General features: G+C 38.9%; 1 protein-coding gene across 2 annotated transcripts in view; it reads left to right on the top strand.

The window, feature by feature from the left end:
* The window catches only part of emilin1b (elastin microfibril interfacer 1b), a 105,024-nt gene that overhangs the window by 85,393 nt on the left and 7,207 nt on the right, over positions 1 to 12,424 (top strand). For both annotated transcript variants that reach the window (XM_061963874.2, XM_061963875.2), the window contains one exon: positions 4,686 to 4,802. In XM_061963874.2, the coding sequence (XP_061819858.2) occupies positions 4,686 to 4,802 (117 nt within the window). The remainder of the gene's footprint in view (positions 1 to 4,685; positions 4,803 to 12,424) is intronic.

Here is a 12,424-nt window from a genome sequence, read left to right as displayed (position 1 = left end):
GCTGGAAGGGAGACGACGGGGCAGAGTTTGGAGATGTTACGGAGGTGAAAGAAGGAGGGGTAAAGGTGTGGAGAGTTGCTCGCACAGTCTTTTTTAATAGATACTGTTCCTTATGTTATTTTCCTCCTTCTTAATGTAACAAACTGAAGATTCATTGAGTTTGAAATAGCAGCTAACGGATAGTCACATATAGCTAAGCTACTCTCATTTAGCAAACAATGAAGAGGTTCATTTTTCTCTGATACTCAGCAGCGTCCTCTTGAGCTTAGATTCTGTGCCAGAATTCTTAGAAGACGCAAACGTTTGGATGTCCTCGTACTTATAATAATAAACTAAATTGTTGTAATTTGTGGTACGTCAGCTGACAAACGTGGAGTGGGAACATTGTGCTCTCATCACATTGAAAAATACTAAGACTCCCAAATGATTCACTACATCTGCTTCTTCTAGCAAGTCATTCATGACATGTGGTTTATCCCTAACCATGTCCTGGGTCCAGGAGAGAAAAGGGAATAAATGTGATACCAAAGGGTGAAGCAATAAAGTTTTGTGTGATTGTTGAGGTAGAACGTCACGCTCGGGATAGTTGAAAGGTGTATTGGCAGGTCTCAATCTGCACGTACGCATGAAATGCTCAGATTTCCTTCCTCTGTCTGCCCTGCTCAGGTAAATGTTATTCAGCACATTCCTGATGGAAAGTGTTGGCAACGTCCCAACATGAGAATGTTGTGTCAGGGTTAGAGCGATGTGGTTGGTATTGTCTAGCTAAGGTGCACTATAAATAATATTTGACAAGGTGCACAACTGATGTTGGTATTAAAGTAAATTCTTTGATAGTTAGTATAGATGTGAAAATGTAAATATAATTTACTACTAGATTAAAGACAACGAAGATTCTTATACAAGGTAGACCGTGTGCAGAAAAACTTCTTTAGGTAATTTTCTGTTCTGCCGAAATCAGATTCAGTGTGGCCCGCTTGTGTGTGTAAATTCATTAACTTTAAAGATGTCCTGTTTCCAATTAACTCAGAGGGTGTTTACAACGCTTTCACTGTTGACCTCAGCCTTTTCCACGTTTACTGCTCTATTAAAAAGGAATAAGCCACATACGTGCACAGTACAGTATAATGTATGTGTTGAGCTTTTGCTGCAGTGTGATCTGAAAGGCATTTTATAAAATATAAAGTAATCAAGTAGTATTTTTGCTACTTTCTGTGCTACAGAGTTGCCACATCATTGTGGAAAAATAAACATGTTGTAGGGCTGGCATTGGCAAGGACTTATTGATATGATTCGTATCATGATAACTGAGTCCCGATACAATACATCATTGCGAATCATCACTGGAATATATTGCACTATTGTACATAGTGATACATTTAGAATGCAGATTGAAAAACAACTTGTATATACAGTATGTACACAAGATAACAGAAATATTTAATTGGACGAACTAAGTCAAAAAACAATGTAAATTATTTCCATTTATCGCCGTTTTACTTTAAGTGGATCAAGTTTCAATGTATTTTTTTCTATATTTATATTTGCATTTGTATTTGAGATTATATTATTAGAAACATTATATTGCCATTTGGATATTTGTTCCCTCCTTTGAAATGTACTGAATTAATATTCAACTTTAGAAGGTAATTTGTTTTTAAATTGTTTGTGAAGGCTAAGCTGAACTGAAATACTGTACATAAAATGTAAAATTATCGGAAGAGTGGGAATTTATTAGAATGTGGAAAATTGTTATCCTGAATGTGATATGGCAATATGACAACAGACTCAATAATGGGAGAGATTACAATAATAGGTTATATAATGCAGGTTATAATAATAGGGAACTAAACCAAACCAAACTTTATATACAACAGGAAATGACAAAGTTATGACACGGCCTAAATACAAAGGAAACACACACACACACACACGCATTTTTTCTCAAATCCCACATTTACTGCCCCCCCATATATAATATATATATAGTATATATATATATATATATATATATATATTTATGTATATATGTATACATATATATTAAAGATGTCCGATAATGGCTTTTTTGCCGATATCCGATATTCCGATATTGTCCAACTCTTAATTACCGATTCCGATATCAACCGACACCGATATATGCAGTCGTGGAATTAACACATTATTATGCCTAATGTTGATGTGATGCCCCGCTGGATGTATTAAACAATGTAACAAGGTTTTCCAAAATAAATCAACTCAAGTTATGGAAAAAAATGCCAACATGGCACTGCCATATTTATTATTGAAGTCACAAAGTGCATTTTTTTTTTAACATGCCTCAAAACAGCAGCTTGGAATTTGGGACATGCTCTCCCTGAGAGAGCATGAAGAGGTTTAGGTGGGGGCGTGTTTATACGGCCACCCTCAGTGTAACCGATGGCTGTTGACCAAGTATGCTTTGCATTCACTTGTGTGTGTGAAAAGCCGTAGATATTATGTGACTGGGCCGGCACCCAAAGGCAGTGCCTTTAAGGTTTATTGGCGCTCTGTGCTTCTCCCTACGTCCGTGTACACAAAAGTCATAAATATTACTTTTTGAAACCGATACGGATAATTTTGATACCGATAATTTCCGATATTACATTTTCAAGCATTTATCGGCCGATAATATCGGCACTCCGATATTATGGGACATCCCTAATATATATATATATATGGGGGGGCAGTAAATGTATATTCATATATATATATATATATATATATATACTGCATCTTTCTGTGTGGAGTTTGCATGTTCTCCCCGTGACTGCGTGGGTTCCCTCCGGGTACTCCGGCTTCCTCCCACCACCAAAGACATGCACCTGGGGATGGGTTGATTGGCAACACTAAATTGGCCCTAGTGTGTGAATGTGAGTGTGAATGTTGTCTGTCTATCTGTGTTGGCCTTGTGATGAGGTGGCGACTTGTCCGGGGTGTACCCCGCCTTCTGCCCGAATGCAGCTGAGATAGGCTCCAGCACCCCCCGCGACCCCAAAAGGGACAAGCGGTAGAAAATAGATGGATATATATATATATATATATATATATATATATATATATATATATATATATATATATATATATATATATATATATATATATATATATATATATATATATATATGGGGGGCAGTAAATGTGGGATTTGAGAAAAAAGACAGGACTTTTTGCAATGTAGAAAATATGTAGCTTGAATGTTTTGAAAAAGCTGACTTTTTTCATGTTGAAATGCTTTAATTGTTCAGAAATGTGGAAGTATGAAGAATTCTTAAGATCAGAGGGAATTGGTGTTTGGAAAATGTTACCATTTTAGAAAAGTTGAAACCTTTTGGAATGTAGATCATAAATAATCCAAATGTCCTGAACGGGTTGAAGGTTTTCATGTTGGAATAGTGTAAATGCGTAAAAAAGTGACAAATGTTAAACTCGTCCATTCATTTTATATAGGGATGGGTACTGAATTAGGTACTTCTATAGGTACCGACCAAATTCCGTTGATACTACCGAATACCGATTCACGTAAAAATAACCGATAACATATTTCAATACATTTGATACATCATGTTCGGCTCCAGACTCTGCACCGGCCAAGCACTTGGTGGGAATTTTGCCTATCATTCACAATCATTATGAAAGACATGACATGACATTTTCTTTAATGCATTCTAAATTATAAATAAATGTAAATTAAAGTCTGCTTTCAGCGGAGCAAATGGGAGCTCCACTATTCCGCCCATAAAATCCGATAACCGTTCAAAAAGCGCCAACAATACTCCATTTACATTTAGTGACTTGAATATTAAACAAGTATTAGTGATATTGTTATTATAAGCGCTAACACAGACAAACTATTTATAGCGGCGCCGTGTGGCCCTAAGTTTACATCATCGAATGGTCTGCTGCTTCCTCGCTTCCCTGCTCCTTGTAAGTTTATTGTAGATCATAAATCATGCATCTCACCTGAAAAGTAGATGGCTGAGAATATAATCTGACAAATTGGGACACATTAACAGCCTTTTAAGACCTGGAACTGGTGAGGACGACACCCACCAGCCCGCCTCCCACCCCGTTTATTAGCGAGGATTATGAGACATTTTTCATCAAAATGGGAATACATGAAAATCCTAGCAGTTGGCATCCTAATGACAGCAGACCTTTTACAGTAAGTGATGTTTTATTATGTATGTTGGCTCTCATAAAGTTTGCAGTGAGCAGAAATTAGTGATGAAGAAAAAAAAACAAACGTGATGCTTTTTCAAACATATTCTTAAAATGATCAAAATATTTAAATATTACATATTATACATGGGCTCGTTACTACATTATATATATACGTACATTATGTAAAACCTCAATGAAGGTATTTACATGTTTTTTTAGGGGCTCTATAGGCAGAATTTAACGATTCCCATAGGCTCCATAGTAAGCGGACTTATGATCGAATGTATTTAATATTTAGATTGCATTAAAAAAAAAGTCCATCTGTCGTCATGTCTTTCATAATGATTGTGAACGATAGACAAAATTCCCTAAAAAGTGCCATTCCCCTTTAAATGGAAATTTGAACACCTCCAAATTTGTAGGGAAAATTCTTCCTGGAATATAAGACTTCAAGTGACAGGTGGGCAGTACAGACAAGCTTATATCTCATCTTGTATGTACAGGGCGGCCAGGACCTCCAGGACCCCCAGGAGAAAAAGGTTTCAATGGACTGCCGGGTCCCAAAGGGCCACCTGGATCCCCTGGAAGACCAGGAGAAAGTGGGGCTCGCGGTCTACCAGGTAAGACAGCTGTATTTGAATGCCCCAATAGCTTGTTATGGGTGACACACAGGACAGTGGTCAAAACACCTTGATCTGCTAAAGTTGAATGGAAGCAATAAAGATGTCTCACTTTTCGTCCAAAAAGCTAGAAAGGGTTCTTCAGTTCCAAAATGTTATTTTGCAAAACCTGCGAAGTTACTGTGGACAGTAACATTCAAACTCTGACGTTTTTGGACTGCGAAAAGCGGACAGTGAAGAATGAAATATTGAGTGCTACAGAAATCCCACCCAGTACTTGACCAGTACCTCCTCTTTGACTCCCTTTCTAACTGAGGGTACCCTAACTGGGCCTTTGTCAAATCCACCAGGAAAAGAAGGACCTCTACACCAACCCTGAGGATAGAAACAGGAGGCCAAATGTGGTGGTCCCGTATGTTGCTGCTTTATCAGACAAACTCAGAAGCATCTTCTCCAAACACAACATAATCAATGTTCTTCAAACCACAAACACTCTCAGACAAAAGCTGGTTCACCGCAAGAAGAAAATCCAGAGAAGCAAACTTGGTAATGTCATTGGACGGCGTGGCGCAGTGGAAGAATGGCCGTGCGCGACTCGAGGGTCCCTGGTTCAATCCCCACCTAGTACCAACCTCGTCATGTCCGTTGTGTCCTGAGCAAGACACTTCACCCTTGCTCCTGATGGGTGCTGGTTAGCGCCTTGCATGGCAGCTCCCTCCATCAGTGTGTGAATGTGTGTGTGAATGGGTAAATGTGGAAGTAGTGTCAAAGCGCTTTGAGTACCTTGAAGGTAGAAAAGCGCTATACAAGTACAACCCATTTATCATTTATGTATGCGGTACAGTGTGCTAACATTGCATATGAAGTACTGCGTAGTGTAGTAATGTTGCGTATGCAGTACATCGTAGTAATGTTGTATATCCAGTACTGTGTATGTAGTAATTTTGCGTATGCTTTACTGTTTATTATTGTTGAATTTTAGTACAGTGTAGTAATGTTGTTTATGTGGTACTGTGTATAGTGTAGTGTAAAAATGTTGCATATGCATTACAATGTAGTAATATTGCGTATGCAGTACAGTGTAGTAATAATGCATATGCAGTACATAATGTTGCATATGCAGTAATATTGCATATGCTGTACATAGGGGTGTAACGGTACGTGTATTTGTATTGAACCGTTTCGGTACGGGGGTTTCTGTTCGGTTCGTAGGTGTACCGAACGAGTTTCCACATGGACATATTAAGTAGCGTGCCGCACGTTGTGTAAACAATGCACACCGAGGCACAACACACAGCATGCTAGCAGCGACGGCGCTACGATAGACTGACCATACGTCCTCTTTTCACCGGACATGTCCTCTTTTGCGGGGCTGTCCGGACGGAGTTTCTTAAATGCCTCAAATGTCCGGCATTTTGAGTTAGGGTTGCGTGTATTTTCAATGTACGTTCAGGGTTAAGAAGGGGTTAAAAACAAAACAAATTGTGCCGCAGCAGCATTTGTGAGGGAGGGGCAGAGACAGAGAGAGCGAAAGAGTTATGATAAACACGCATGCATCGCCAGGCTCTGCTTTTTATCGATAGATTTATCAGATTTAATTTTTTATTATCTATAGCAGGGGTGTCAAAAGTGTGCCCCGGAGGCCATTTGCAGCCCACAGCTAATGTTTTAAAGGCCCACGGCGCATTCTAAAAATACTATTAAATTAAACCAAAACATAACAAAAGTGAAATAAAAAAGCTTAAAGGTGAAATGTAATTTAGAAAAAGTTGCAATGTTGACTAATAAAACAAAGCTGTTTTTTTTTCTTTCAAACTGTCATTGCTCAAAACATAATATTGAATCAAAATCAATGTTATTGTGAATTATTGACCTATCCAAGGTTCCGATTACTTCACATCAAATATTCCACTAAGAAAAATATTTTTGGTGGAAGATTTTGCAAATTTGGTAAATAAATAACCAAAAAATGTATATATTGTTGTTTTCTTACTGTACCGAAAATGAACCGAACCGTGACCTCTATACCGAGGTACGTACCGAACCAAACTTTTTGTGTACCGTTACACCCCTAGCTGTACATAATGTTGTGTATCAATTAATCAATCAATCAATCAAAGTTTACTTCAGAGGTGGGACCAAGTCATTGTTTTGCAAGTCACAAGTAAGTCTCAAGTCTTTGCCCTCAAGTCCGAGTCAAGTCCCGAGTCAAGACAGGCAAGCCCCGAGTCAAGTCCAAAGTCAAGACTGGAAAGTCTCAAGTCAAGTCCTAAGTCCTGCATTTTGAGTTTCGAGTCCTTTCAAGTCCTTTTAACCACAGACTAATATATTAACACAGATTGTGTATGCTTTTCAAACGCTGTATTTATTTATTAAAACAAGTGCATTTTAAATTGCAGGAAAGAAAATTGTGCTGACATTGCACTTTATAATAGCACTATTAACCAGTCATTTTAAACATTAACTCATTCCTTTACAGAACAAACACATTGAAAAATAAAGTGCAAATGTACTTATTTGTACAAAAGTGTTAACATTGAAAAAACATGACATATACGTGAACATAACAAAAAAGTTGTACTTTTTATATGTCAGGGCCCTATGCTGCATTGCATTTGCAAAAGACCAAATTAGCCAAGAGTCTGTCAGTCATTTGTGCACGATGGGGGCGTAGTATGATGCCACCATGGCTGAAAACTCGCTCCACTGGAGCACTGGAGGCAGGCACTGCCAAGACTCTCATGGCCACTCGGAACAGTGAAGGAAGAGTCTTCATGTTCAATGCCCAGAACAAAAGGGGGGGGAGAGTTGTTTTGGGTTGGTGCACTACTTGTAAGTGTATCTTGTGTTTTTTATGTTGATTTAATTAAAAAAAGAAGAAAAAAAAAATTATTTCTTGTGCGGCCCGATACCAATCGATCCACGGACCAGTACCGGGCCGTGGCCCGGTGGTTGGGGACCACTGAGGTAAACAACCAACAGTATGTCAGAAAGCTAGCTAAAACGGTACACATATTCATAATATAGTATACATTTTAACTGACCTTTATTTGACTATTTTTGTCTTTTTTTAGGTGGCTAAAATACGCGGTGCTGCTGACCGCCGTCTAACGTTACGTGTGATATATTGACTAACGTAACCCTGCTTGAAAAAAATCACTGAACAAAAAGTATGAATAAGGTAGTGAACTGCAACAGATTCCCGTGTTTGCAATAACGTTATAACGTTAGCAGTGAGTTTACAGCCTCACTGATTTAACTACACAGCAAATAAAAGTCACGTTACTTAGCCAATAAACGTTATCTTACATTCAAAACTTACCGTTCTTTGTGCAACTTCAAATGCCGGACGAAGTTGGAAGTTGTTGCCTCTCCATCAGTAATTTTCGAACCGCATGTGTTGCATACGGCAAACCGTTTTGTGTTGACCACCTCGTCATTTTTATACCCAAACAAAATTATTTTAGGTATAATTTTTTGTTCACTGGTGTGTGGTTTGGACATGTCTTCTTCGTTGGTTGTCCTGCAATTTGATTGGATGAATGCTGTGTGATGAAAACAAAGTAGATCTAATTTGATTGGCTGTTGTACTGAGACCACACCAGCTGACACACGCAACGCTGATAGACAAGTACACAATGAAAAATACAGAGCGCTCCCGAATAACTTTTTCATCTTTGGGTTTTGGGGAAAGTAGCAAGTCATGTCAAGTCATGTCAATTCAAAAGGCTCAAGTCCAAGTGAAGTCACAAGTCATTGATGTTAAAGTCTAAGTCGAGTTGCAAGTCTTTTTACATTTTGTCAAGTCGAGTCTAAAGTCATCAAATTCATGACTCGAGTCTGACTCGAGTCCAAGTCATGTGACTCGAGTCCACACCTCTGCCAAATACTCTATCATAAAAGTAATGAATATGTAACATTTTGATAAGAATATATCACTTACGACAGCCATAAAAAGTCAAAATTGTACTAAACTTTGATTGTGTATGCTTTTCAAACGCTGTATTTATTTATTAAAACAAGTGCATTTTAAATTGCAGGAAAGAAAATTGTGCTGACATTGCACTTTATAATAGCACTATTAACCAGTCATTTTAAACATTAACTCATTCCTTTACAGAACAAACACATTGAAAAATAAAGTGCAAATGTACTTATTTGTACAAAAGTGTTAACATTGAAAAAACATGACATATACGTGAACATAACAAAATAGTTGTACTTTTTATATGTCAGGGCCCTATGCTGCATTGCATTTGCAAAAGACCAAATTAGCCAAGAGTCTGTCAGTCATTTGATGCGTAGTATGATGCCACCATGGCTGAAAACTCGCTCCACTGGAGCACTGGAGGCAGGCACTGCCAAGACTCTCATGGCCACTCGGAACAGTGAAGGAAGAGTCTTCATGTTCAATGCCCAGAACAAAAGGGGGGAGAGAGTTTGTTTGGGTTGGTGCACTACTTGTAAGTGTATCTTGTGTTTTTTATGTTGATTTAATAAAAAAGAAAGAAAAAAAAAAAAATTCTTGTGCGGCCCGATACCAATCGATCCACGGACCAGTACCGGGCCGCAGCCCGGTGGTTGGGGACCACTGAGGTAAACAACCAACAGTATGTCAGAAAGCTAGCTAAAACGGTACACATATTCATAATATAGTATACATTTTAACTGACCTTTATTTTACTATTTTTGTCTTTTTTTAGGTGGCTAAAATACGCGGTGCTGCTGACCGCCGTCTAACGTTACGTGTGATATATTGACTAACGTAAACCTGCTTAAAAAAATCACTGAACAAAAAGTATGAATAAGGTAGTGAACTGCAACAGATTCCCGTGTTTGCAATAACGTTATAACGTTAGCAGTGAGTTTACAGCCTCACTGATTTAACTACACAGCAAATAAAAGTCACATTACTTAGCCAATAAACGTTATCTTACATTCAAAACTTACCGTTCTTTGTGCAACTTCAAATGCCGGACGAAGTTGGAAGTTGTTGCCTCTCCATCAGTAATTTTCGAACCGCATGTGTTGCATGCTGCAAACCGTTTTGTGTTGACCACCTCGTGATTTTTATACCCAAACAAAATTATTTTAGGTATCATTTTTTGTTCACTGGCGTGTGGTTTGGACATGTCTTCTTCGTTGGTTGTCCTGCAATTTGATTGGATGAATGCTGTGTGATGAAAACAAAGTAGATCTAATTTGATTGGCTGTTGTACTGAGACCACACCAGCTGACACACGCAACGCTGATAGACAAGTACACAATGAAAAATACGGAGCGCTCCCGAATAACTTTTTCATCTTTGGGTTTTGGGGAAAGTAGCAAGTCATGTCAAGTCATGTCAATTCAAAAGGCTCAAGTCCAAGTGAAGTCACAAGTCATTGATGTTAAAGTCTAAGTCGAGTTGCAAGTCTTTTTACATTTTGTCAAGTCGAGTCTAAAGTCATCAAATTCATGACTTGAGTCTGACTCGAGTCCAAGTCATGTGACTCGAGTCCACACCTCTGGTTTACTTACAGTATATAGCCCCTAATCACAATTGTCTCAAAGGGCTGCACAAACCACAACGACATCCTCGGCTCAGATCCCACATTAGGGCAAGAAAAAACAACGATAAAACTCGGAAGGGACCGCAGATGTGACCCCACGAGTGACCAGTCCAATGGATGATGAGTGATTACGATTAATAACGTGAGAGTCCAATCCGTAGTGAGACCAGCAGAGGATCCTCTTGTATGTAGACAAGTCAGAAGCTCAAAGGCGTCACTAATTGATGCACAGAGGAGTGGTCCATCCCCAGTCCCGACTTGGAACAGCTAGCGTTTCCTCCATGGAAACTGACTCGTGACCACCTGATAAACTCTCCACGCAGGGGAGGGGAGCAGAGCAGAAAGGAGAGACTGCAAATCAACTGGTCTAAAAATGGGTCTATTTAAAGGCTGGAGTATACAAATGAGTTTTAAGATGGGACTTAAATGTTTCTACTGAGGTAGCATTTCTAACTGCTATTGCTGTAGGGTATTCCAGAGTACTGGAGCCCGAATAGAAAACGCTCCATAGCCCGCAGACTTTTTGGGGGCTCTGGGAATCACTAATTAGCCGGAGTTCTTAGAATGCAGATTTCTGGCATGGAAATATGTTATGGGAGACGCACTGCGTCCGTCAGTAAGATAGGAGTTAAATCAAGAAAAGGCTAAGTCTGACATATCAATACGTGTTTGATACGTGCTAATAGAATGTTATGATCGACAGTATCGAAAGTGCTGCGCTGAGATCAAGTAGTAGCAACATGAATGACGCACCAGCATCCATCGTTAACAATAGATTATTAGTCACTTTTGCGAGGGCTTTCTCAGGGTTCACAGAAATTGTAAGACGCTAAGTATTCATGTAGCTGCTGTGCAACAATTTTTTCAAGGATTTTCGAGAAACATGGAAGGTGGGACACCGGCCGGTGGTTTACCATGAGGTCAGAATCGAGGTTAGGTCTTTTGAGCAGAGAATGAAAAACCGCTGTTTTGAATGCTACGGAACAGTACCAGCGGAAAGTGATAAGTTAATAATATTTAGCACTGATGGTCCTAATTTTAGAAACAGCTCCTTGATATGTTTCCCAGGAAGAGGGTCAAGGAAACATGTTGTTTGTTTTGTCCCATTTACGAGTTGCAGGAGTTCCTCTAATGTTATTTCTTCAAAAAGAGAGAGATTATTTTGTAGCGCAATATCCGTCATACATACATTAGTATTTGCATCGTTAAAGTTGTTAGTGAGGTTATTGATAGAGCCCACATAATTTGGAAATGGTGCCAATACCGAAGGCAATAGGCCAACAAGAGTCGTAGTTGTGACAGCGTTAAGTTGCGGCTGCTAAAGCATTGGTTATTAGTAGCTTGTTGACAATGAGTCAGAACTTCAACATTTATTAAGTAATGATCGGACATTACTTTAGTGTACCATGAAATGATTTATATTAATTATGTTTGTACTTAGGTTTGGGCTAAGGTTAAGGTTTTCATTGGATATTAGTGCGACCCCTTCATCCCTTTTTAGGGGACGGGCAATATGTGCACTCGTATAGTTAGGAAGAGGAGCCTCGTTAAGCGGGAAAAATTCATCTGGTTTTAGCCAAGTTTCACTGAGACCAATGACGTTATAAGATTGTTGTCTCTAATGACCTCATTACCTAATAACATTTTGGGAAACAATGATCTGATGTCTAAAAAGCCTATATTATAGGTAGTGGGGCAGTTTTGAGGATTTTTTGTTAATGGTATCCATAGTACTGATATTAATAATGTTTTGTTTATTTTGTGTAGTGCGCCCTAAATAATTTTGATCACATCTAGGAATTGATATGATGGGGATCTTGAGATCTTCCGTCTGCTCCAACGTTTCACCCTCTGTTCGTGCTTGCTTCTATAAGCAGTAGTTCATCCTTCGTATATTTAGCTCTATAAAGATACAGTTGTAAATTCTCATTTGTCCAAAAATCATACTTGCCAACCCTCCCGATTTTCCCGGGAGACTCCCGAATTTCAGTGACCCTCCCGAAAATCTCCCGGGGCAACCATTCTCCCGAATTTCTCCCGATTTTCCACCCGGACAACAATATTGGGCTT

The sequence above is a fragment of the Nerophis lumbriciformis genome, linkage group LG06, assembly GCF_033978685.3.
Source record: "Nerophis lumbriciformis linkage group LG06, RoL_Nlum_v2.1, whole genome shotgun sequence".
Taxonomy (NCBI): Eukaryota; Metazoa; Chordata; class Actinopteri; order Syngnathiformes; family Syngnathidae; genus Nerophis; species Nerophis lumbriciformis.
This window is presented reverse-complemented; position numbering and strand designations above follow the sequence as displayed.